The sequence below is a fragment of the Caloenas nicobarica genome, chromosome 22 (genome assembly GCF_036013445.1).
Source record: "Caloenas nicobarica isolate bCalNic1 chromosome 22, bCalNic1.hap1, whole genome shotgun sequence".
NCBI classification, from domain to species: Eukaryota; Metazoa; Chordata; class Aves; order Columbiformes; family Columbidae; genus Caloenas; species Caloenas nicobarica.
In genome coordinates this window covers 1,457,932-1,483,967 of record NC_088266.1, presented here as the reverse complement: position 1 = coordinate 1,483,967, position 26,036 = coordinate 1,457,932, and the positions used below count along the sequence as shown (strand labels likewise).

Sequence of the window (26,036 nt, the reverse complement as noted above, 5' to 3'; positions counted from 1 at the left end):
CTGGATTTCAAAAAAACTCCCTCCTGATGGAGCAAAACCAGGAGGCCGCGGCCCAAATCCAGCCCTCACTAACGAGCCCAGGCTAAATAATGATCGAGCGCCCAGCACGTTGCTTTGTGGCTGTCAGCCCTCCGAGGTGCCTGCGGTCCAGGTCCTGCCTCACGTTTTTGGGCAAGCCCGATGGAAACCACAGGGCATCCATCCGCTGGGGAGCAAGCGCTGGCCCGCATTACCGAGCTGGCAGCGTCCAGCCGGCATCACCGAGCTAAAAATAAGGACGTTTGGAGAGGAACATGCGCAGGGCCCGTCCTGCTGGATCTGAACGCAGCCAAAAACTCACCCGGGAAGAAGAAAAAGCAGCCAGGAACGACCTCCCTGCCAGGGATATGGCGTAGAGGGGGAAGAAAACACCCCCCTACAGCAAGAGTGAGGCTTTTGGGCACAAAAACCTGGTTTTAGCCTCCGAGAGAGGCGGCAGATGCCAAGCGCAGGCTGGGAAAAGCCCCTTTGACTCAGTTTTGTCAGCATGGGACTGGCTCATCCACATGAACGGGGACACAAGACTCTTCCCGCTATCAGAAAAAAACCCCACAAGTCGTGAGCAGTTCCAGACCCAGTAAAAAGTATTTATTTCAATTACGATAAGCCCCACGTGCATGGTGAAAAAATAGTTACAAAAAAATCCCGCCCATCCCACCTTTTACATATAAATATTAAAAATCCCTTTACATCTTTGCTTTCCGTCTAGAGCAAGGAGGTGCCACGCAGGACAACACGCAGCACCTGAGCTACCATCAGTGCTTTCCTCTCAGAACTGCAAAAGGAAGATTAAAAAAAAAAAAACAACCTTTAAGAAAGGCCCTCGCCCCCATCCTGGCCAGATCTTGCACCGGAGGGACGGAGGTTTGGGGCCGCGTGGCGATTTTGGGGTTTGCAGTTTCCCGGGCCAGGTACAGTGGTGAGCGAAGCGGCGGCAGGAACCGCCTGCGCTTGTCTGGGGAAGCTTTTTGCTGGAAAATTGTGGCCGACCTCACTTCAGAGGAGACAGGAGGGACAACCGGGCGCTTCACCCACACCGTCACCGCCTCAGTGACATCTTTGGCACGTCAACTTTTCCCTTTGCGCCCCGAAATTAAAGCTAATCCCAGGAGTCGCAGCCTTTCTGGGACCTGCGGCATCCTCCAGCCCGGTCCCAAATTTCCCCGTTTTCCCCAATTTCTCCTCCAAGGACGGTCCCTCCCGGAGAAACCCGGGATCCACATCCCCGACTGCCCCAACCAGCTTCCCGAGCCACGGGACTGTCACCACAGGATGCTGCACCTACAGCTGCACCGAGTAAAAAACAAAAAAAAATTAATAATAAATATACTAATCTTTGACTAAAAAAAGGCTTTTAAATGCATTTTCCCTGAAATTTTCCAGTGTACTCCACAACACATGAAAAATATATATATATATATATATATATATATTTTTCCCCTCGCCTCGAAAAAAAAATATATCTTAAAATCTTTTCTATCCTCATGTGCGTATCTTTGGAGAGAGGAGGGTACGTCGGTGTATTCAGACGCACAGCCAAACCCCCCGGCGTCCCGGCATTCCCTTTATCGCCTCCGAAAAAGAGGCATTTTGCCAGGGTGGGAGTCAGGCTGCTGCTTTGCGTGTGTAAATTCGGGGCAGTGCCCATGGATGCACGTGGTGGGAAAGAAGAGACCCCCAAATCGAAGTCGTTTCACAAACGAGTGAGAGGATGAGGCGTTTTCACAGTGGATCAAACCTCGGACGATATTTGGGACGCTCCAGCTGAGATCTGGGCAGTTTGTTGCACGGAGAAGTGGTTTGAGCATCTCGAAACGACCAGGGAAATTCAGCCGTCGGTGGAAGATGAAACAAACGGCAGCCGGTTCCCTCGGGCGCCCGCCCATCACCAGACTTCGCATTTTTTGGGGGGATTCATGGGGGAGCCGAGGGGGCAGCCAAAATGCTCCGCGAACTCCCGGGAGTTTGAGACGGTGCCGATGACGCGGAAACGTGAGGGGCTGTGGGGGTCGGTGATGAGTCCCTCGTGCGAGCTCTCCGGCGTGCGAACCGAGCACCACACCTGCAACCGGAGGGCGAGAGACGCAAGTGCCGGCGTCCGCAACCGCCAGACCCTGCTCGGTGCCGAATCAGACCTCCCTGCTTGTGCAACGGGCACCAACGCAGCTCAAGCGCTGGGTTTGTCCTGCTTTTTAATCAGCACCACCCTGATTTAGTTCTCCGCCCACCACGCAGCATCCCTGGGACCTCAGTTTTGCCATCACACCCTCTCACCACCATCTGGGCACCCCAAAAAACACGCCCCTGTGTGTCCATCCTCACTGCCCACCACCGAGCGACCTACCTGGGCGAAGCCGACGAAGAAGAGCTGGTGGTTGGTGAGGCCAAGGGTTGGCAGCGTTTCCTCCTCGCCGTTCTTTTTCAGCCAGTTTTGATACGCCTGGAGACCAGGGAGCACAGCGGGCTCAGGGGACAACACCGATCCCACCGCCCTGTGCCACCCGTCACACCTACCCCACCTACCCGGTAGGCAGCCTTGAGGCCCCCGTTGTCCGCGATGTTCTCCCCGAGGGTGTGCTTGCCGTTGATGGCCTCGCCGTTGACCGTGTAGTTGCCGTACTGCTCCACCATACACTCCGTCTGCCGCTTGAAGGCCTCCACCGAGGAGTTCTTCCACCAGGGACGCAGGTTGCCATCCTTATCGTATTCCCGTCCTGCCAAAAACCACAGTGGGTCTTTCTGTCACCTCAACGGCCACCCCAGCAGCAGCCAACCCACCTGTCCCTGGCCATACCTTGGTCATCGAAGGCGTGCGTCAACTCGTGGCCCACCACCATGCCGATCCCACCAAAATTCAGTGACCTGCAGGAGGGCGATGCTGAGATTTAAAGAGCAGCCGCTGCTCCCCACAGCCATGGAATGTGGCCTCAAACTTTGGGATGGGAGGAAATTAGGGAATCCTGCCCTGCCCGCTTTCCTGAGGCTCTTACTTGGGAGATGAGCGGGCATAAAAAGGGGCCTGGAGGATACCAGCGGGGAAGACGATCTCGTTCTTGGTCGGAGAGTAGTAGGCGTTGACCGTCGGAGGGGTCATGCTCCACCTGGGGGGACACGGACAGGGCCAACATGGCAGCACAAACCCATCAACAATGTTCACCCCAACACCATCTGCTTCTTATTGGTGCAAAGCCATCAGCCCAAATTTAACTCCCCAAGCCCAGCGTGGTCTGGTGGACACCAAATTCCAGATACTGTGATATTCACAGAATCATTTAGTTGGAAGAGACTCTCAAGATCATTGAGTCCAACTGATAAGTGTAACAAGGAAGCGGAGCCGAGGACTTACTGGTCCCGGTTTGGCGGTTTGCGGAGCTGGTCGGCGGTGACCCTGGCCGAGAAGTTGTAGAACTGCATGACGTTCTCAAAGTAGAGGTCGGACGTGGCCTCATACTGCAAAAAAGCAAGGTGTGAGAGGCACAGCGTGATCGCCCAGCCTCTCTCCTCCCTTCACGGTCATGTTCCATGGTCACATTTGAGTCTCAGAGCCAGCTGAGTTACAACTGCTCTTGTTTCTCCAACATCTGCGGAGTCTTGGGAGGGTGATGAATCACAGTTATGGAAAATGGCTCCTCCTCTTCCCATGCAGAGATCCCAAGTCCCAACCACCCCAAGACTGGCCTGCCGCTCTCCAGGAAGCCACCAGAGAAGGGCCAAGGACACCGGTGAGACCTTTCTGGAAGAACTCTAGGGCTCAAGGCTGCCCTGAGCCCATGGTGGTGGGCGCGTGTCCTGTGTATGCTAGTGGAGGGGGGAACAGGAGACCCAGGGGACATCTGACCAACTCACGTCATTAAAGACTTTATCCAGTTCCTTAGGGTCCATGATGAACTTGGGGTAACCGATCATGTTGTAGATGGCATCTGCCTGGGGGGGGTGACAAGACCCAAAGTGCTGTTGGTGCCAGGGATGGAAGGATGGGCTCCAGCGCCCTCCATCATCACCTCCTCACCTTCTCTTTGGCCGATTTCCTCGTCTCCTCATCCATCCACTGCAGCGTCTCCAGGCTTTCCTTGAAGGCTGTTTTAATCTCCGCAATCATTTCCTCTGCCTAAACAAAACAAGATGGCACAGTGTCAGCCCGGAGAGGCGGCGTCCCACCCGGAGAGTCCAAGGAGCCTTCGCGCCGTTGAGGAAGAGGCCGGGATGCCGATACGGCATGTGGAGCAGTGAAAAACCCACTGAGCGGAGATGTACAGTGGACAAAGTTGGGCAGACATTGGCAGCCAAATATTGGCTAGCCCAATTATCCACCGTGGTGGTGGCTCACACGCTGCTCGCTTGGGGACGTACCACCTGCTTGCTGTCCTCAGCGAAGGTGGCCTTGACGAACATGGCCCCCAGCGCGAAGCCCAGGTTGTTGTCTGTGTCGCTGATGCAGAACTTCCAGCGCGGGAGGCAGGTCTGCGTGGGACAGGAGGTGGCCGTGGGTGGGGGCACGGCCAGAGCCCCCCACATTCCCACTCCTGGGAGGTGGGGTCCGCCAGAGCTGCCACCCCAAAACCTGCCCCACATCTCTCTTATTTGGACGTGACATGATGGTGACTTTTCTCAAAAACCTGTCACGGTTCTAACAGCGATTTGGGGGAGCTGGGGGCTCCCCCCTCACCTTCTTTGTCCCATACATCACTTCCATGAATTTTTCCTCAGCATCCTGGAAGCGCTGGTCGAGGAAGGGGCTGGTTTTTCGCACCAGGTTCCAGATCATGTAGTTGTTGAGGAGGCTGCGGCGAGAGGTGGTGAGTGGGGACAGCAGGACACGCCGGCCCCCCCGGGCATCCCCCTGTGCGGGCTGGGGGTTCTCACCATTTATCAGTGGCCAGGATGAGGTCTGAGACCTGCTCCAGGTACTCCTTGGCGTAGACCACGACGGGCTCCGACTCGTTGAGCTCCACGGGGTAGAAGACCGTGGAAAGGAAGGGCATCCAGTCCACGGCTGGTGCCAGCTCCTGCAAAAGCCGCACTGCTGCTACAGCCCCAAAAATGGGAGGAACAGCCGCTTCCCAAGCTAGAAGCAGCCGCATCAGCCCCCGTTTGAAGGATTCAGCTGATTTTGCAGAGGCTGGTTCCCATCGCAGCAGCATCCCCCAAAGGTCAGAGGGGAGTAAACAATTTCCTCCCGCAACGGAAAAGAAAGTGGGGCGGGTGTCAAAACATGTTGACACAACCCATTAAGGCCCCTTTGGGGACATGGGGAGGTGACCGAGCTGACGTGCGCAGCTGGAGCAGCGACAGCGCCGCGGCAGGATGGCCGCCGGCCCTGGGGGTGGCCCGGGACTGGGAGGAACGGGTCAGGGTGGGATTTCCCCAAGGAGGACACGGGCCAAGCTCTTGCACAAGAGCTTCCCACGTGGCATTGGCCAGTGTGAGGCTTTCTCAGAAGAACCACGTCACCTCCATCCCTCCACCCCGCTTTGCAAACCCCGGCGGAGCGCTGAGGTTGGCCAAGCCCATCCCTACCTTCAGGTCTCCAGCCGTCATTTTATGGTAGATGACCTCCTCGTCCCGGTGCTTCTCCTGCGGGATGGTGATGTTGGCCAACGCCGTCTCAAAATCCAAGATCTGCTGCATCTGCTGCCGCGTCGACTCCTCGTCGGTGCCTCCCAGGAACATCCCCAGCTGCACCATGTAGTTCAGGTACCCGGCGAGCACCTACGTGGTGGGATCATCGCGGTGGGTGCCACCCACCCATGGCACCTTCGCGGTAAAGCCAGATCTCCCCCGATAACCTTACCTTCTCGTTCTCCGTCTTGTTCAGGTAATAATCCCGCGACGGCAGGCCCAGCCCTGACTGATCCACCTGGATGACGTTGCTGTTGGAGTTTTTGGAGTCGGCGCTGACGTAGACGGAGAAGAAGGGCGAGGTGCGGTAATGCGCTGTCACCTCCCGCAGCGTCGCGTTGAAGTTGTCACCGGCCCAGGGACCTGTGATGTTCCAGCCACCCAGCTGGGGACAGACAGCAGCTGGCTTTTGGGTAAGGAACAACCACCTGGAATTGCTTAAATATGCCCACATTCTGGGGGAAAACATCTTGCAATGGGGCTAAAACACTCAGGAAAGGCCAGACCTGCCTATAAATCCTGTAAATCCCGTAAATCCCTGCCTCTCACTGCCCGCCTGCCCTGGGGGATGCTCCTTCCCAGGCATGGGGTCTGAAGGGTGCCAGGACTGCCCATAAGTGAGTTTTTCCCTCATTTTGCAGGGGAAAGACTGTTTTTCTGCAAAGAAGGGGACGAACCTTTTGGATGAGCTCCACGAGTGGGGTGGCACGCAGCTCCTCGATCTTGCTCTCGTTCATGCAGGCTTGGTAATACCGCTGCGCCTTGCGCTCCGCCTCGCTCGACACGTTGGCCGTGGTGTTTTCTGCACAAGAAACCCATGGGGGCTCACGGGGAGGGTCCCCAGGGATGGGCATCCACCCCACCATGGGGGCTACCGCTGCACACCAGACCCCCCACCCTTCCACCTGAGAAACATTCAGCCCCATTTGTCACAGCCAGGCTCCAAAAAGGCCCCGAGGGTTGTGCATCCCATGGCCCCCAGCCCTTCCCAGCCTCCTGCCCCCATCTCCTCTCCCACCCGCAGCGACAGCTCTGGCTCTTTGGAGCAGAAAGATAAAGTAAGAAAAACAAACAAACAAAAAGCATTTTTTCCAGCAGCTCTGATGTTCCCAGCATCATCCAGCCCCCTGCGCTGCCCTTGCCCCCGTGCTGGTTCTCCCCAGCCCTGTGTTATTTATTGCTGCATGAAGGAACAATAAACTCATTTTTCTCCTCTGCCTCCAAAATCATCCTTTTATTTCCCCCCGCCTCTAAAATTCTGCATCCCCAGAGGGTGCTGTTTCTTTCTTTTTTTTATTTTCCTCATAACACAGCTTGCACCTTTGGCTTCCCAGCTGTGTGGTTTTATTAACTAAAGGTCCCTCGGCTCAGAGGAATTCAAGGAAATGCCGAATGCGACCGCTTGGCTGGAGGCCCAGTCCCTTCTCCCGGTAAAACCAGCGCCAGATTTCTGCGGGAAGAGCCGGGGATGAAGCCGTTCCCGCACCACCCCCCTGCTCCCAAACAACGCTGCTCTTCCCAAACCTTCTCTTTTCAGATAATCAAGCCCCGGCGCAGTGGAAAGTGCTGATAAGGAGCCAGTTGTTTGCTCAAAGCTTGAACAAACCGTCCCTGCCGGTTGCTCGGATAAGTCGCCCTGGCTTCGGTGTTCGCACGCAGGGGCTGAGTGTGGGATCCTCCCTCTGCTGGGAGAGTTTTGGCCCCCAAAAATGGCCAGATTGGCAGCCAGCCCCCCCAAAAAAGTTGCTCGCAAAGGCTGGAAGCTATAGCAGGAGGAAAACCCCAGATCCTTGGGGTGATCCTGGGATGCCACATGCAGTCTGGGGTGCAAATCCTGAATTTCAGAGCTGGGAACGTCTCCATGGGGTTCGCAGAGCCGAGGCCAAGACCCTTCCCCTACTTGGCACCAAAAAGCTTCAACACCGCAGTCAAAAATCCCAGGGGCATCCAGGAGAGCGAAGGCAGCCAGGGCCCATTTCCCAATGTCCACGCAGCGCGTGCGTCACCGATTGGTTTTGACGCTGGGGTTCAGTCCAACCTTATGTCCCCCCAGCAGCCCCAGACCCAACGGGGCTCCTCGGTGCCATGGGGTTCCCATCATCCCCCCCATACTCACCCAGCAGATGCTTCATGATGGCCTGGTTGTGCTCCCAGAGGTTGTTGAAGGTGCCCCAGCGCGAGTGGCCGTCGGGGAGGGGGTTGGCCTTGATCCAGCCCCCGCAGGCGTAGCCAAAAAAGTCCTCGCAGGGATTCACCGCCCGGTCCAGCGAGCTGAGGATGGAGCTGGTGACGGAGATGCAGGATTCTGACAGGCACACGGCGGGTGGCCCTGGGTGGGAATCACAGAATCATCTTGGTTGGAAAAGCCCCTCAAGATCATCGAGTCCAACCGCTCCCCACCCCTGGTACTGCCCCATGTCCTGAGAACCTCATGTCCGTCTGTCCAACCCCTCCAGGGACGGTGACTCCAGCACTGCCCTGGGCAGCCTGTTCCAATGCCCCACAGCCCTTTGGGGAAGAAATTGTTCCCCACATCCAACCTCAACCTCCCCTGGTGCAACTTGAGGCCGTTTCCTCATCTTATTGCTTGCTATGATGGAATGATGGGCTCACCTCCTCCATCCTGCCTCACAACAAAGGATGTGGGCAAATATCCCACCCCATGCCCGAGCATCCCACCCCACACCCGACCATCCCAACCTGGGGTGAAGGATGCGGGTGAGCATCCCATCCTGTGCTCAAGCATCCCATCCTGTGCTCAAGCATCAAATCAGAGAATCATTTTGGTTGGAAAAGCCCCTCAAGCTCATCAAGTCCAACCGTTCCCCACCCCTGGCACTGACCCATGTCCTGAGAACCTCATCTCCGTCTGTCCAACCCCTCCAGGGATGGTGACTCCAGCACTGCCCTGGGCAGCCTGTTCCAGTGCTTGACACCCTGGGGCAAGGGATGGAGGTGACCATCCTGTCCTGTGCCCCAGCATCCCATCCCAGGAAACCCCCCAGGAACCCACCCCGATCAAAGGTGTAGGATCCCAGCGCGGTGTGAAGACTTACGGGCTCTGTACTGGAAGAGCAGCCCCAGCAGACAGGCCACCAGCACCCCCGCCAGCACCCCCACCAGCACCACCAGCCGCTTCTCCGCCCGCGTCCGCTCAGCCCAGCACCCGGGGCTGCTCCGCGACCCGCGGAAATTCACCTGCGGAAAAAGCAACATCGTTTCCCCACCGGCACAAAAACCCACCGACGCATCCCCCATTTTGCTCCCTCCAGCCCAATGGCATAAATTTGGCCCCCGGCGAGGGCTCCGGCGCGGTTCGGGCTGGGAAAGGCGGCAGCTGCCTTCCAGGAACCGGCCAGGAAGGGCGGCACAATGGCAGGAAAGGGAGCGGGGCGAGCGTTTCGGCAGGCTCACCTGCTACCCTGTGCCACCCCCAGCCCCTCCTGGAGCACGGCTGGGACCCCCCGGCCGTCCCCGTCCCCACCAGCAGCACCGGGACAGGGTGGGGGACACGGTGACAGTGGGAAGTGCCGTCACAGGATACTCCCGCTCCGCCGAAAAACATCCCCAGGAAACATCCCGATGCAACGGCGAGCAGAGACGGCCCCACCGTGCAAAGCGAAAACACAGAGGAGCCCTGATTTTCGGGGCTGAAAACACCACTCTGGGCAGAGCCCAAAGGGGCAGGGAGCGGGACCAACACCGAGAACATCACTCCAGCCTCAAATCTTTCCTGGCGAGGCCGGACACTGGCAACCGTGGGGTTTTTTTCTCACCACCCTTGGCCTTTTTTAAGCCGCTTTCCTGCTGCCCGAGGAGGAATTAACCTAATCCCCTTTTGTGCAGGGACAAAACTCCCACCGCTGTGATAATTGCTCGCCCCGGTCGCACCGGGAAGAGGTTCGGGCAGCAGAAAATCTGGGTGCTGGGGCGGTGCAAACAACCGAGCAGGATCCGGCCCCCGGGAGGGAGCAAAGGGCAGCGGGAGCCAACGCGGCTCTGCCCACACCGGACTTTGCCCCACGGAAAAGCTGGTCCTGGGCACAAAACCCTTTGCTGCTCACCAAGACCTAAAATCCCCGTTTTTTTTCCCCTAGAAACACACGTGAAGCCCTACCTGGAAGCCGTTGGGGTACCCATCGCCTTCGCCGATGGAGTCCAGGGGGTCTTCGTCGTCCAGCGTCGCCCGCTTGTAGGTCGACATCTGCGCGGGGGGAGATCGGCAAAGGGAGCTGAGCGGCAAAGGGTGGAGGAAGAGGAGGAGGACGAGGAAGGAACACGCACCCTCTAAAGCCGCCTCCTCCTCCGGGGAGCTAAATCCCGAATGGCTCCGGGGTAGCAAAGCTCTGAACAAACGCCGGAGGAAGGTTATGAAAAAGCGAAGGGAGCCAAACGCTGAGCGCAGCCCGAACCCGCCTCGCTCTCCCCCGGGGCCACGTTGTGCAACCTCCCCCCGGTCTGGAATAACGCCGGGTCCTCCTCCACCGGCTCCGCGACGCGAAACGGGGAGAGGGACCCCCTGGTGCCAGGGACCCCCAGTGCCAGGGACCTGAGAACGGCTGGTAGCAGAAAAAATTGGCGTTTCACCCCAAACTACCGTCTCGCTCTCACCCCACACCCTATCTGTGAACCCTGCGCACCCCAAAACACCCCGTGCGGTCCCTCCGAGCACCCAAAGGCGACGGCACCTTGATTTTCGGCTGCCGACGGGCTCCCTCCCGGCTCCTCGTCCCCCCGGGCGTTATCTCCTGCCGGTGCCCGGCTCTTATCTCATCCCCGGCAGAAAAACAAGGGGAAACCTCGTGGGTTGGCAGCCGGCCCTTATCGTGCCGCCGTTTCCTTCCCCCTGGCACGGCCCCGTCACCCAGCGGATTGTCCCCCAGCCGGATTGTCCCCCAGCCGGGAAAAACAACCACGGAGGGGCTGAGCACCCCAAAAACCTCCGACACCGCCGGGCCGAGCGGCACCGGTCACATCCCTTCACCCTCGGGGGTGCACCCATCCAGTGTCCCCGTCCCGCTGCCATCGTCCCCAAAGAGACACTGAGCCAATGCCAACCCAGCCCGGCCGTGCCTCAGTTTCCCCCGGTGCCGTTCTCAGCCCCCCAGAACAGCCTCCCCAATCGCACAACCCTTTGCATAATTAATAACGAATCCCAGCCTCTCCCCAGTCGCAGCCTGGGTTTCATTAAGCCACAAAAACCCACCTGGGGAGGAAAAAGGGTTAAAAAAAAAGGCAGTTTCCCTCCTCAGTTGTGCAAAAAGCTCCATTTCCAGCCCCAAAACCTCCCCCGGGTGCCCTCCTTGAGCCTGCGAACCGCAGAGGGAAAAAGCTTTAACTGCAAGATTTTATCGCTGCTGAAACCTGATTTTTTTGGTTTTGTTTTTCCATCTCCTTTCACTTTTCCCCCCCTTATTTTTGCACTTTGCACGTGGCTGAAATTTGCAGCTCCGGCACAAATCCCCCCTGACTCCAAAACATCAAATTCCTGGAGTCCCAGCTTTCGGCCAAGACTTTCACTCCATTTCCTGAGGAAATTCACCTTTTTTTTTTTTTTTTTCCAGCAATCCCCCACCCCACCTGCCTCCCCCAGCCCGAAAACAGCAGGAAAAAGGGAAAAAGAAAGAATTAAAAACCTACTTTTTCTCCTTGCGCTAGGGATGCACTGGCTTAATCCTGGTTTAGACACCAGAAAATCCAAGTTGAGTTTAAACTCCCCCGGGGGCACCAGGATCAACCCCCTCGACCCTTAATTTGGGGGAAATTTGGTCCGGAAAATATTTTTAGCAGCCGCAGCCCCCACTTTCCCCGTGGCTGCTCCGTACCTCTCGCTGCTCCCCAGCTCGCCAAGTGGGACCGTTTCTCTTTTGGGTCAAAACCAGGTGGTTTTGGTTCCTTCTCCCCGCCCCCACCTCTGTTGTTTAATTAAACCACCAAAAAAAGAGCATTTCCCCCGCTCCAACGGGGTGGGGGACACCCAAGGGTGCAAGGGGGGCACCCACATTTTAACCCCCCACCCAAAGGTTTGTTCACCCTCTTTATAACTTACAAAACTCTTCGCACGGCCTTAAATCGCCTGTTTTTCTCCCAAATTGGCTTTATAAACAATAAACCCCACGTGCTTGGAGCCTGTGCGCCCCACGGAAAGTCCTGGGGGGGCACCCCAAACCCTGCTGCCCCCCCCTTCCTGGGGGGCCCCTCGCCCCGGTTTTGGGGCACCCCAAACCCATCACCGGCCGCTTTCAATTCCCGCCCGGGCGCCATTTCGGAGCCAGCGCGGCCGCTTTCGCAGGCGATGGCGTTTCACCCGCTTCCCCCCAACCCGGCCGCCCCCCCAATTTCATCCTGACCCCCCCCAATCAGCCCCGCACCCCTAAACCTCCACCGGGCCCGGCTGCGCCCACCCCGCGCCCCCCAGCACCCATGGGTGCCCCCTGCACCTCCCCAGGCTGGAGGCAGCACCCACCGAGGCTCAGGATTTTAATAAGGATGCCCAGGGTGTAATTAGCAACCCCCAGTGTTAATTAGGGGCCTCTGGTATTAATTAGGGGTGCTGGAGAGGGGGGAGTGGGCACCCAGTTTTGCAGGGAGCGCCGGCTGCAGATGAATTAAAAATATAAAGGAGGAAAAAAAGCTTAAAAAGGAGCAAAAAAGGGTTAAAGTTTGTAAAAAAAAAATAAATAAAAGGGGGGGAGGGAGGAGCCAGTTTGCAAAAAACCTGCCCAAAGTGGGTGCTGGGGGGGCACCCCTGTACCCCTCTATTTGCAGAGGGAAAGCTGGTGCAGGTTCGGGTCAAGGGCTGGGTGCTGGGGGGGCACCCACTTTGGGGTCCCCCCACATGGGCAGGGGGGGCACCCAGGGTGCGATGCGGGTCCCTCGGGGGTGCATTGGGGCTCCATGGGGGGTCCCTTGGAGGGGAAACGGGGGGTCCCTCGGGGTGCATGGGGGTGCTATGGGGGGGCAATTGGGGTTTCCTTGGGGGTACAGAGGGATCCCCTGGGGGTGCGTTGGGCTGCTATGGGGGGTTCCTTGGGGATGCAGGGGGGGGTCCCATGGAGAGGAAATGGGGGTTCCTTGGGGTGCTATGGGAGGGCAACGGGGGTTTCCTTGGGGGGTGCAGGGGGATCCTTTGGGGGTGCAATGGAGGATCCCACGGGGGTGCAGGGGCGGTCCCACGGGGGTGCAATCGGGGTTCCTTTGGGGGTGCAGGGAGGTCCTATGAGGGGGTAAAATGGGGGTTCCCTTGGGGTGCATGGGGGTCCCACAGGGGCGCAATGGGGGTCTCATGGGGGTCCCTCGAGGGTGCAATGGGGGATCCCTCGGGGGTGCAACGGGGGGTCCCCCGGGAGCCGCGTCTCCCCGCGCCCCGGTCCAGCCAAATGCCCCATCGCCGCCCAGCCCCAGCTTTGGGGTGCCGGGGTCCCCACTCACCATGGCCGCCCCCGCCGGGGCAGCGCCCGCCGAGCCCCGGCCCGGCCCGTCCGGTCCCGCCGCGGCCTGCGGAGGGAGCCGAGCGGGGCTGGACCGGGGCCGGGACACCAATGGGGCCGCGGGGGGACGGGCTTGCTCGCCCGCCTCCTTTAACCCTTTCGGGAGAGGGACCAGACCCGGGTTGGGGGTCCGCAGTGTGTTCCCGCCGCCTCCTCAAAGGATCTCCCGGATAAATCAGTGCGGCTCACTCGCTTCGAAGGACGCGGCGTTTCTGCTGGGAGCGTGCGAGCGGTTTGCGAGTGTGCAAGCACACGGCGTTGCGAGCGCCCGACGCTGCAAGCGGGCGGTCGTGCAAACGTGCAAGCGTGCACTTGTGCAAGCCCGCGCTTGTGCGAGCGGGCGGCTTTGCCGGCGGCCAAGCGCGCACTCGTGCAAGGGGGCACGCGTGTGATTGTACAAGCATGCGCACGGGCGAGTGTGCAAGCGTGCAAACGCACAATCGTGTGCAAGCCTGCAATCGTGCAAGCATACAAGCACACGATTGTGCAAGTGTGCAGGCACCCAACCGTGCAAGCCTGCAATTTTGCAAGCATGCAATTGTGCTTGCTTATGGGCACGCAAGCGTGTAATTGTGCATGCTGGTAAGTGTGCAAGCGTGCAATATTGCATACTTATGAGCGTGCAAGCGTGCAGTCGTGCATGCTTGTAAGTGTGCAAGCGTGCTCCCCTGACTGCACCCTCGCCCCCACCCCGGGTGTTACCAGCCCCTCGCAGGGTTTTGGGGTCCAGCCTGTGCACGCTGTGCCTTGCAGCGAGGGGTTCCACGGCTCACAGCGTTCCCTGGCGGGGCTAACGAGCTTTTTAATGAGCTTTTCATCACCGCCAGCCACCCCCAGCTACCCAGAGTGTGAGGGATGGGGGGGACACGGTGGCACCCCCCGGTCCCCGTGCCACTGGCGGGCTGAGCACCGACACACTCGTGTCATGCGTGGGGCTGCAAACGGCTCGGCTGGGAAAGCCCTGGGGGGGGTGCAAAGGGGGTGGGCGAAGAGGGGCCGGAGGGATTGGGGGGTGCAGGAGCCGTGCCCGTCCCCGTGGTGTCGGGGCGGTGTCGGGGCGCCCTTGGCGGCACCCCCAAGTTTTCAGGGAGTGGATTTTTGGGCTTCCACCGCCACCTTCTGGGAAGCCACCCACGGCTCCACGATCCCCCGCGATGGGGAAACTGAGGCAGGGGAGGGCATCGCCCTCCTGCCCTTGTCACGGAGCTTTGTTTACCGTAGGACCTACAGGAAAGCCCGTTCAGGCCGGGCGCGCTCGTGGGCTGCAGCAGGAGCCTGCGCGGGGAAACTGAGGCACGGACACCCCCCCCCGTCTCCATCACCCCCACCCCAAACACACTCCCGAGTCGCTGGCACGTTTTGGGTGAAAATAATGCAAAATGCGGTAAAACACACACCGCCCCCACCCCAGCAGGGGTGCACCCCCGGGCGGGGGGCGGGAAATGCTCAGCACCCACAGCCACACTCCGTCGCACCCCAGTCCTCCCAGTCCTCCCAGTCAGACCCGGCAGAGGGCACCAGTAAGCCCAGTTTGGTGCTTTTGCTCCCCCTCGCCCCCCCCCCCGCCCCGCGCTGTTCGCGGGGGGAGGGTGGAGGAAGGGGAGGAGGAGGAGGAGGCGAAGGCCGGTGCGGGGGGATTTAAGGGCTCGCTGCCCCCGGCCCGGCCTCCTCCCGCCGCCCAGCAGGGACGTGGGTGTCGGGACCCAAGTTTGTGCCGGTACGTGTGTCCCCCCCCCGCCGGGAAGGACCCCCCCGGGGCCACCGCTGCCACCGCCGGGGAGCGGGGGGACCCTGCGGGGAGCGGGGGGTGTGATGGGGACGTGGGGTGTGCTGGGGACATGGGCATGTGGTGGGGACACGGGGGCGCAACAGGGACGTGGGGGTGTGGTGGAGACACGGGGGTGCGATGGGGACACAGGGGTGCGATGGGGACACAGGGGTGTGATGGGGACATGGGCGTGCAACAGGGACATGGGTGTGCAACAGGGACATATGTGTGCAATGGGGACATGGGTGTGCAACGGGGACATGGGGGTGTGATGAGGACACAAGTGTGCAACAAGGACATAAATGTGTGATGGGGACATGGGTGTGCAACAGGGGCATGGGTGTGCAACAGGGACATATGTGTGCAATGGGGCCAAGGGGGTGCAATGGGGGCATGGGGGTGTGATGGGGACATGGACATGAAGTGGGGACATGGGTGTGCAACGGGGACATGGGGGTGTGATGGGGACACAAGTGTGTAACAGGGACATAAATGTGTGATGGGGACATGGGCGTGCAACAGGGAAATATGTGTGCAGTGGGGTCAAGGGAGTGCAACGGGGACATGGGGGTGTGATGGGGACATGGACATGAAGTGGGGACATGGGGGTGCAACGGGGACATGGGGGTGTGATGGGGACACAAGTGTGTAACAGGGACATAAATGTGTGATGGGGACATGGGCGTGCAACAGGGACATGGGTGTGCAATGGGGCCAAGGGGGTGCAATGGGGACATGGGGCTGTGATGGGGACATGGATGTGGAACAGGGACATGGGTGCGCAGTGGGGACAAAGGCTTGTGGTGGGGACACGACTGTGCAATGGGGACACACGGCAAGGACATGGAGTTGTGATGGGGAGGTGGGTGTGTGGTGGGCGTGCAACGGGGACAGACATGCACCAGGGACATGGGAGCGCGATGGGGACGTGGACACACGATGGGGACACAGGTGTACGATGGGGACAGGGGTGTGCAGCGGGGACGTGTCCAACGGGGACATGGAGGTGCAGTGGGGACACTGACACGCAGTGGGGACATGGACATGCGGTGGGAACATGGGCGTGCGATGGGACACAGATGTGCAACAGGGACATGGGCGTGAGATGGGGGCACACGTGATGGGGACACGGGCATGCAGTGGGGACATGGGCATGGGAGGGGGACACACGGGATGGGACACGGGTGTGCAAAGGGGGACACAGGCGTGTGATGGGGACATGGCCAAGCGATGGGGACAGGGCCATGCGATGGGGACACAGCCATGTGACAGGGACCCCGACGTGCAATGGGGACCCAGCTGTGATGGGGACATGGCCATGCAATGGGGACAGGGACACACGATGGGGACTCAGCCGTGTGACAGAGACCCCCCCTGTGCCACACACACGTTGGGGACATGCCACCGTCCCCAGCCCTGCGTCGATGCCAGCGAGGTGGCGCCTCATGGCGCCGGTGAGGGCGAGCTGGCACATCCCCAGGGGGTCACACTGGTGACCGCGCAGGGAGGGGACATTTCCCTCCCGTCCTCACTTGGCCGAGCCCAGGGCCGAAGGTCTCGGTGGGGAAACTGAGGCACGGGGCGGGTGCCCCCCCGCAGCTCTCTCCCATCCAGCGCCCGCGCAGCACCGGGATGAAGGCTCTCCTCCTCCTCCTCCTCCTCGCCCCACTCTGCGCGCCATCCCTGATCCCCGGTACGTGAGGTTTGGGGGGGCCTGCACCCCAAAAATGGGTGCTGTTGGGTGCTATGGAGCCCTGTTTTTTCTTTTTCCCTCGCAGAGAGGGAGAAGGACCCCGAGTTCTGGCGGGGGCAGGCGCAGCAGACGCTGCGGGAGGCCCTGCGGCTCCAGCGCCTCAACCAGAACGTGGCCAAGAACCTCATCCTGTTCCTGGGCGACGGTGAGAGGGGCACCCGCCCGGGGTGGGGGCTGCAGGGGACGGGGGCTGCGGGGAAGTGGGTGCTGTGGGTGCTGCGATAAACTGCATTTGCAGTAAACTGGGTGCTGCAGTAAACTGGGCTTGCAGTAAGTTGGGTGCTGCAAAGAATCGGGTGCTGCGGTAAATCAGGTTTGCAACAAGGCGGGTGCTGCAATAAATTCGATTTGCAAAAAATTGGGTGCTGCAATAAATTGGGTGCCACCGTAAACTGGATTTGCAATAAATGGCGTGCTGCGCTAAAGTGGGTGCTGCAATAAGTTGGGTGCGCAATAAACTGGGTGCTGTGATAACTGGGCTTGCAAGAAACTGGGTGCTGCAAAAAACTGGGCTTGCAAAAAATTGGGTGCTGCAATAAACTGGGTGCTGTGGCAGACTCAGTTTGCGATAAATTGTGTTTGCAATGAACTGGGTGCTGGGCTAAATTTGGTTTGCAATAAGTGGGGTGCTGCAAGAAATCGGGTTTGCTCTAAACTGGGTGCTGGGATCAACTTGGTTTGCAATAAACTGGGTGCCACAATAAATTGAGTTTGCAACGAGTTTGGTGCTGGGATAAAGTGGGTGCTGTGATAAATTGGGTTTGCAATAAACTGGGTGCTGGGGTATATTTGAGGTTGCAATAAACTGGGTGCTGGGGTATATTTGGGGTTGCAATAAATTGGGCGCTGCGATTTGAGTTTGCAGCAAGTTGGGTGCTGGGATAAATTTTGGTTTGCAATGGATGAGTCGCTGGGGTGACGGGCGTTTGGGGCCCCCGCGTGCCGAGCTGTCCCGTCCGCGGCGGGTGGGTGACGCTTCCCCGGCAGGGATGGGCGTCTCCACCGTCACGGCCGCCCGCATCCTCAAAGGGCAGCTGCAGAACCGCAAGGGCGAGGAGAGTCTCCTGGAGATGGACAAGTTCCCCTACGTCGCCTTGGCCAAGGTGAGACCCCCCCCGGGGACACCCCCCGACACCCGCCGCAAGGTCAGGGCCGGGCGGGCGGCATCGGGCGGGAGCTGAAATTAGGTCATGGGCGGGCGAAGGAGCTGGCGCGGGCGCTGTTGGCCGTGCCAGGGTCCGGCCCGTGGGAACGGGGAGGGGGCGGGGGGGCCGTGGGAAGCCGCAGGACTCCCCCGCTTCTCCTGGGCTCATTTTTCCAAACAAAAGGCTTCTTTTTTGGTTATGAAATTGGAAGTTCTCGCTGCTCCCCGCCGGTTCCCTTCGCCCCGTGGGGGATGCTGCTGGTGGCGGCTTCGCTCGCTCCCTGCCGGAAAATGGGCTGAAAAAAGGCTGAAAGCGTCAAAATGCAGCGAGGGGATGACACACGACCACATTGTGGGAAAGGGGCAAAAGTGGGGAGGACAAGGGGCAAAAAAAGGGGGGACACAAGTGGGATGCGGCCAAACAGCGTGGGGAGGGGATCTGGGGGGCGGGGATGGTGGTGATGGACAGGGTGGTGATGACGATGGTGATGGTTGGTGATGATGATGGTGATGGTTGGTGATGATGATGGTGACCCGTTTATCTCCCCCCAAGACCTACAACACCAACGCGCAGGTCCCCGACAGCGCGGGCACGGCCACCGCCTACCTCTGCGGCGTCAAAGCCAACGAGGGGACCGTGGGCGTCAGCGCCGGCGTCACCCGCGACCGCTGCAACACCACCAAGGGCCAGGAGGTGACATCCATCCTGCGCTGGGCCAAGGACGGAGGTGAGGGGCTGCTGGGGGGTAAAGTGGTGGGTTTTGGGGGGGTTCCCACTGCCGTCACTTGAATTCGTGGTGCAGGCAAGGCGGTGGGCATCGTCACCACCACGCGGGTGACCCACGCGACACCCAGCGCCGCCTACGCCCACTCGGCCAACCGCGACTGGTACTCGGATGGAGAGATGCCCCCGGACGCGCTGGAGGGCGGCTGCAAGGACATCGCCCGGCAGCTGGTGGAGAACATCCCCGACATCGAGGTAGGGAGGGGGACGGGGCCACCAGGGACGAGGACAGGGCCATGGGTAGATACGTGGGACTAAGAGCACCCATGGGTGAAGGGCTGGGACCACCAGTGGGTGAAGAGCCAGAACCCCAGGAGATGTTGGGCTGGGACCACCCATGGGTGCAGGGCCAGGACTGTGTGGGACCAGGACCACCGAAGGATGCAGAGCCACAACCCCCAGCAGATACAGGACCACCCATGGGTGCAGAGCTAGAACCTTCAGCAGATACAAGACCACCCATGGGTGCAGAGCCAAAACCCCCAGCAGATACAAGACCACCCATGGGTGCAGAGCCAGAACCCCCAGCAGATACAAGACCACCCATGGGTGCAGAGCCAAAACCCCCAGCAGATACAAGACCACCCATGGGTGCAGAGCCAGAACCCCCAGCAGATACAAGACCACCCATGGGTGCAGAGCCAGAACCCCCAGCAGATACAAGACTGGGACCACCTATGGGTGCAGAGCCAGAACCCCCAGCAGATATGGATCAGGAGCACCCATGGGTTCTGTTGGGCGGACATGGGACCAGGAGCACCCACGGACCCACCACAAGACCCATCAGCCGCAGGGCTGGGACCACGATCACGTGCAGAACCAGATCCCCGAATGTCACTTCGCCCCCCTCCACAGCAGCCCCCACCTTCCTCATACTTCCCATACCCAAAACCCTCCATTTTCCCCCCAAATTCTGCCCCTCGCTGCGGATTTACTCAGAAATTCAGCCCTGTAAATAAATCCTCTTCTGTCCTTCAAAATAGCCCCAAAGCAAAACATCTCAGCCTGTTATTTAGCTCTTCAATAGCCTCTTCTGCTGGGTTTTTTTTTCTCTTTAATATAATTTTAACTCTGTCCCAGGCTGGAAATAATTATATAGTGGGGAAAAGACAATTTTTTCCTTTTTTTTTTTTTTTTCTGCTTAATAATTTTGGCAGCGGTGTTTCGCTGCTTTATAATTCATCTCCCTGCGTAAAAAAATCTCTGCTTGGTTATAAATAACAGAGGCCAAATAAACCAGGCTCCAAAGCAAACAGCGAGAGCTGCGGGATGGGGCTCCGTCCCGGCGGGTTCACGCGGGGACCCCGATGTGGAGCATCCCTCCCACAGGGGTGTCAAAAAAAATATATTAAAAAAATCTGTAAAAGAGCCAAATTCGCTGCTGGAAATGGTTATTTTTTGCCTTGGGTTTTAATTAATAGGAAGAGATTCGGGGTTATTTCGAGCGAGGTGAAATTCCTCGGGTGTTTGCGCCTGGGTTATGCGCGACGCCGGGGTTTTCCTGGACATCCTGCTCCGTTTTCCCTTGTGTTAAACCTGAATCAGGGGCGGGGAAAAAGAGCAGAAATAATTAAAAATAATTGTAAAAACGCATCATTCCCCCCCCCACTTTTTCAGGTGATCTTGGGCGGTGGGCGGAAATACATGTTCCCCAAAAACGCCAGCGATGTGGAGTATCCCCACGAGGACAAGCACCGCGGCACCCGCCTGGACCGCAGGGACCTCGTCCAGGCGTGGCACGATGCCAAGCCCCCCGGCAAGGTGACAGGGACATTTTCGGGGGGGGGTACACGCGCATCACCCCACTGAGAAGCCATTCCTGAGCTGGGGGGGGGGGGTATTTTGGGGAGGGGGGGTAAAGGTGATGGGGAGGTGACAACCCGCCTGTCCCCAGGTCGCCAAGTACGTGTGGCACCGGCGGGACCTGCTGGCGCTCAACCTCAGCCGCGTCGACTTCCTCCTGGGTGAGCCCCGGCACCCGAGGGTGCCCCTGGCTTCAGATGGGTGCTGTGGGGTGCCCCTGGGCTGGCCTGGGGTGCTGGGGCAGCTGGAGGGGCCTGATACCCCCTGGGGATGCTGGTACCCCAAAGGGATACTGGTACTCCCCCATTATACTGGCATCCATGCTGGGGATGCCGGTACCTCAAAGATACTGGTGCCCGCCCTTGGGATACTGGTACCCACCCTGGGGATACTGGTACCTCCCCCGCCAAGGCACTGGTACCCTCCCTGGGGATGCTGGTACCCCCAAATATACTTGTACCCTACCCTGGGGATACTGGAACCCCCACAACTTGACTGGTACCCCCCAAAATGTACTGGTACCCACCCTGGGGATGCTGGTACCTCCAAGAGATGCTGTTACTGCCCCCCCCCAAGGATGTTGGTACCCCAAAGGGATGCTGGTACTCACCAAAGGATGCTGCTGCACCCCGCCAAGGAATGCTGGTACCCTAAAAGGATGCTGGTACCCCCCCGCCAGGATATCCTGGTTCTCCCCTGGGGATGCTGATACCCCAAAGAGATGCTGTTACACCCCCAAGGATGCCGGTACCCCAAAAGGATGCTGTTGGCTGTTACACCCCCAAGGATGCTGCTGTTCTCCCCCCACCCCGGGATGCTGGTACCTCCAAGGGATGCTGGTACCCGCCGGGGATAAGGAGGGGCTGGGAGCACCCCCCAGGTCCTGCCTGATCACCCTGGATCTGGTGGAGGTTGAAACCCTTGAGCCAGCACAAGAAGCAAGAGAAGATGCTGGATTTGCACACCCCCTTGCTTCTTTTTTCTTTTTTTTTTTTTTTTGTGTGGGGAAAGGCTGTCCCCAGCAGTGTCACTGTCCCCAGGTCTCTTCGAGCCGGGTGACATGGTGTACGAGCTGGACAGGAATAACGAGACGGACCCGTCCCTCACCGAGATGGTGGCTGTGGCCATCAGGATGCTCCAGAAAAATCCCCGGGGGTTTTTCCTCCTGGTTGAAGGTGGGGGGGGAAGAGGAGGGCAAGGGAGGGGTATGGGGGTGCAAAGTGAGAGTAGAGAGGGTGATGGAGTGTGTAAAGGGGGTGGTGGGGGATGCAAAGAGGGGGTAAAGAGGGTGATGGGGGGATAAAGAGGGGCTGCAAAGGGGAAAGAGGAGGGGAATGCAAAAAAGGGGGGGGATAAAAGGGGAAAGAGGAGGGGATGCAAGAAGGGGGCTAAAGAGGGTGATGAGGGTGTAAAAAGGGGATAAAGGAGGTGATGGGGGGCAATGGGAGGTACATAAAAAAGGGGATAAAGGAGGCGATGGGGGTGCAAAAGGGGGTGATGGGAGGTACAAAAATAAAAAGGGGGATAAAGGAGGTGATGATGTAAAAAGGAGATAAAGCAGGTGATGGGAGGGCAAATAGGGGGGATAGAAGAGGTGATGGGGAGGTACAAAAGAAAATAAAGGGGGTGATGGGGATGCAAAGCGGGGGGTAAAGGGGGCCGTGTGTAGCTACACTAAAAAAGGGGGATAGAGGGAGTGATGTGGGATGCAAAAAAGGGATAAAGGGGTGATGTGGGTGCAAAAGGGGGAGAATAAAGGATGTGATGGGGGTACAAGAAAAGGGGTTGTTGGGCATGCAAAAAGCGGGGGAGATGGGGATGATGGGGGAGCGCAAAAAAGGGATAAAGGGAGCGATGGAGGATGGGATAAAGGAGGGAAAAAAGGGAGTGATGGGGGTGCATGTGGGGATGCAAAGCTGAGGACGCCAAGGGGGTGCTGGGGACGCCAAGGGGGTGCCGGGGGGCGATGCCGAGCGGTGCCGGTGCCCAGGGGGCCGCATCGACCACGGGCACCACGAGGGGAAGGCGAAGCAGGCGCTGCACGAGGCGGTGGAGCTGGACCGGGCCATCGGGCTGGCCACCCGCGTCACCTCCCCGCAGGACACGCTCAGCGTCGTCACCGCCGACCACTCGCACGTCTTCACCTTCGGCGGCTACACCCCCCGCGGGAACCCCATCTTCGGTGAGTCCTGCCCGGGGACACCTCGGGGACACCCTGGGGATACCCCTGGAATACCTCGGTGACATCCTGGGGACACCCTTGGGGACACCCTGGGGACACCATGGAGGCACCTTGGTGACACCCTGGGGACACTCCTGGGATACCTCAGGGACACCCGGGGGACACCCTGGGACATCTCAGGGGACACCTTAGGGGACACCTCAGGGACACCCCTGGAGACACCTCGGTGACACCCTGGGGACACCCCTGGAACACCTCAGTGACACCCTGGGGACATCTCAGGGACACCTGGGGACACCCTGGGGACATCCCAGGGACACCCCTGGAACACCTCGGTGACACCCTGGGGACACTCTTGGGGACACCTCCGGGACACCCTGGGGACATCCCAGGGACAGCCTTGGGGACACCCCAGGGACACCCTGGGGACATCTCAGGGACAGCCTTGGGGACACCCCAGGGACACCTCAGGGATACCCTGGGGACATCTCAGGGACAGCCTTGGGGACACCCCAGGGACACCTCAGGGATACCCTGGGGACATCTCAGGGACAGCCTTGGGGACACCCCAGGGACACCTCAGGGATACCCTGGGGACATCTCAGGGACAGCCTTGGGGACACCCCAGGGACACCCTGGAACACCTCAGGGGATACCCCTGGGACACCCTGGGGACACTCCTGGGACACCCAGGGACACCCTTGGGGACACCCTGGGGACACCTCGGTGACACCCTGGGGACACCCCTGGAACACGTTGGTGACGGGACACCCTGGGGACACCTCGGGGACATCCCAGGGACACCTTGGGGACATCTCGGGGACACCCCTGGGGACACCTCAGGGACACCCCTGGAACACCTCAGGGACACCCTGGGGACACTCCTGGGACACCCTGGGGACATCCCAGGGACAGCCTTGGGGACACCCCAGGGACACCCTGGGGACATCCCAGGGACAGCCTTGGGGACACCCCAGGGACAGCCTGGGGACATCCCATGGACAGCCTTAGGGACACCCCAGGGACACCTCAGGGATACCCTGGGGACACCTCGGGGACACCCTGGGGACACCCCTGGGGACACCTCGGGACGTCCCCATGCTGAGGTGCCCCCCGCCAGGCCTGGCCCCCATGCAGAGCGACGTGGACCGCAAGCCCTTCACCTCCATCCTCTACGGCAACGGCCCCGGCTACAAAATCGTGGCGGGCGAGCGCGAAAACGTCTCCGCCGTGGATTTCGGTGAGTGGCGTTTTGGGGGCAAAAACCCCCTTTAAATTTCGCGTGGCTAAAAGTAGTGCTTTAAAAAAAATATATTTTGGGCTTCTAAAAAAAAAAAAAAAACAACAACAACTTATTTTTTTGCTTTTTAAAAACTATTCTTAATTTTGGCTTTGTAAAAAAAAAAAAAAAATTGCCGTTTCAAAATTTATCCTGTTTTCAGTTTGCCTTTTCAAAACTGATCCTCTTTTTTTCTGGCTTTTTAAAATTCGTCCTCTTTTCTTCCGCCTTTAAAATTTATCCTTTTTATTTTTTGCCTTTTAAAAATATATCCCTTTTTTCCACCTTTTAAAACTTATCCTTCTTTTTCTTTTTAAAACTTATTGTTTTCTTTTGCTTTTTAAAAAGGTATCAATTTTTTCGCTTTTTAAAAATTTATCCCTTTCTTTTCTTTTTAAAATTTACCTTTTTCTTCTTTTTGAAACTTATTTTCTTTTGCTTTTTAAAAAATTATCTTTTTTTTTCTTTTTTAACAATTTATCCCTTTCTCTTTTTTCTTTTAAAAATTTATCCTTTTTTCTTTTAAAAATGTATGCTTTTTCTTCTCTTTAAAACTCAAAAATTCCTCCTGGTTTTTGGGGTTTTTTTCCTTCTCCAAATTTTCTCCTGTTTTTTTTTTTTTTTTCCCCCCCTCTCCAAATTTTCTCCTGTTTTGTTGGGTTTTTTCTTCCCCCTCTCCAAATTTTCTCCTTTTTTTCCCCCCTCTCCAAAATTTCTCCTGGGTTTTTCTTCCCCCTCTCCAAATTTTCTCCTGTTTTGTTGGTTGTTTTTTTCCCCCTCTCCAAATTTTCTCCTTTTTTTTTTTTTTTCCCCCCCCTCTCCAAATTTTCTCCTGTTTTTTCTTCCCCCTCTCCAAATTTTCTCCTGTTTTTTTTTTCCCCTCTCCCAATTTTCTCCTTTTTTTTTCCCCCTCTCCAAATTTTCTCCTGTTTTGTTGGGTTTTTTTCCCCTCTCCAAATTTTCTCCTTTTTTTTCCCCCTCTCCAAATTTTCTCCTTTTTCTTCCCCCTCTCCAAATTTTCTCCTTTTTTTTTCCCCCTCTCCAAATTTTCTCCTGTTTTGTTGGGTTTTTTTCCCCTCTCCAAATTTTCTCCTTTTTTTTCCCCCTCTCCAAATTTTCTCCTTTTTTTTCCCCCTCTCCAAATTTTCTCCTTTTTTTTTCCCCCTCTCCAAATTTTCTCCTGTTTTGTTGGGTTTTTTCCCCCTCTCCAAATTTTCTCCTTTTTTTTCCCCCTCTCCAAATTTTCTCCTTTTTTTTCCCCCTCTCCAAATTTTCTCCTTTTTTTTCCCCCTCTCCAAATTTTCTCCTTTTTTTTCCCCCTCTCCAAATTTTCTCCTTTTTTTTCCCCCTCTCCAAATTTTCTCCTTTTTTTTCCCCCTCTCCAAATTTTCTCCTTTTTTTTCCCCCTCTCCAAATTTTCTCCTTTTTTTTCCCCCTCTCCAAATTTTCTCCTTTTTTTTCCCCCTCTCCAGATTTTCTCCTTTTTTTTTCCCCTCTCCAGATTTTCTCCTTTTTTTTTCCCCTCTCCAGATTTTCTCCTTTTTTTTTCCCCTCTCCAGATTTTCTCCTTTTTTTTTCCCCTCTCCAGATTTTCTCCTTTTTTTTTCCCCTCTCCAAATTTTCTCCTTTTTTCTTCCCCCTCTCCAAATTTTCTCCTTTTTTCTTCCCCCTCTCCAAATTTTCTCCTTTTTTCTTCCCCCTCTCCAAATTTTCTCCTTTTTTTTCCCCCTCTCCAAATTTTCTCCTTTTTTTTCCCCTCTCCAGATTTCCTCCTTTTTTTTTTCCCCTCTCCAAATTTCCTCCTTTTTTTCCCCCTCTCCCAATTTCCTCCTTTCCCCCTCCCCCCAATGTCCTCCTGTTCCCCCCGCTCACAGCCGCCTCCCCTGTCCCCCCAGCCCACGCCGACTACCAGGCGCAGTCCGCGGTGCCGCTGCGCCAGGAGACGCACGGCGGGGAGGACGTGGCCGTGTTCGCGCGCGGGCCCATGGCCCACCTGCTGCACGGCGTCCACGAGCAGAACTACATCCCGCACGCCATGGCCTACGCCGCCTGCATCGGCGCCAACCGCGCTCACTGCAACGCCGCCGCGCGCCCCGCGCCCGCCGCGCTGCTCCTGCCCTTCCTCCTCCTCCTCCTCCGCTAAAGCAAACCACGCCGGGGGATTTATTTTTCATT

At 57.8% G+C, this 26,036-nt stretch overlaps 2 protein-coding genes across 5 annotated transcripts; one reads left to right on the top strand and one right to left on the bottom strand.

Moving 5' to 3' along the window:
• Positions 1-617: 617 nt before the first annotated feature.
• ECE1 (endothelin converting enzyme 1) lies at positions 618-13,154 on the bottom strand. 4 transcript variants are annotated; one of them, XM_065649887.1, is made up of 19 exons: positions 13,090-13,149; positions 10,347-10,427; positions 9,776-9,862; positions 8,715-8,856; positions 7,775-7,987; positions 6,336-6,460; positions 5,831-6,043; positions 5,557-5,748; positions 4,903-5,045; positions 4,706-4,820; positions 4,390-4,500; positions 4,049-4,147; positions 3,886-3,963; positions 3,386-3,489; positions 3,030-3,140; positions 2,834-2,901; positions 2,563-2,753; positions 2,384-2,479; positions 618-2,101 (listed from the first exon to the last, which is right to left on the bottom strand). In XM_065649887.1, exons 1-19 carry the CDS (start codon positions 13,090-13,092, stop codon positions 1,925-1,927), a joined length of 2,349 nt encoding a protein of 782 aa, XP_065505959.1. In that variant the 5' UTR covers positions 13,093-13,149; the 3' UTR covers positions 618-1,924. The 4 variants fall into 4 exon arrangements, with proteins under 4 accessions (XP_065505959.1, XP_065505961.1, XP_065505960.1 ...); XM_065649889.1 differs by lacking the exon at positions 10,347-10,427 and adding an exon at positions 9,943-10,004 and having other exon boundaries at positions 13,090-13,114; XM_065649888.1 differs by lacking the exon at positions 10,347-10,427 and having other exon boundaries at positions 13,090-13,154.
• A 1,677-nt stretch (positions 13,155-14,831) lies between these two features.
• On the top strand, positions 14,832-26,004 carry ALPL (alkaline phosphatase, biomineralization associated). The gene is made up of 12 exons (XM_065649891.1): positions 14,832-14,865; positions 16,516-16,609; positions 16,695-16,814; positions 17,657-17,772; positions 18,367-18,541; positions 18,617-18,792; positions 20,215-20,358; positions 20,492-20,561; positions 21,441-21,575; positions 22,391-22,582; positions 23,703-23,822; positions 25,757-26,004. Exons 2-12 carry the CDS (start codon positions 16,549-16,551, stop codon positions 26,002-26,004), a joined length of 1,557 nt encoding a protein of 518 aa, XP_065505963.1. The 5' UTR covers positions 14,832-14,865; positions 16,516-16,548.
• Positions 26,005-26,036: the final 32 nt, after the last annotated feature.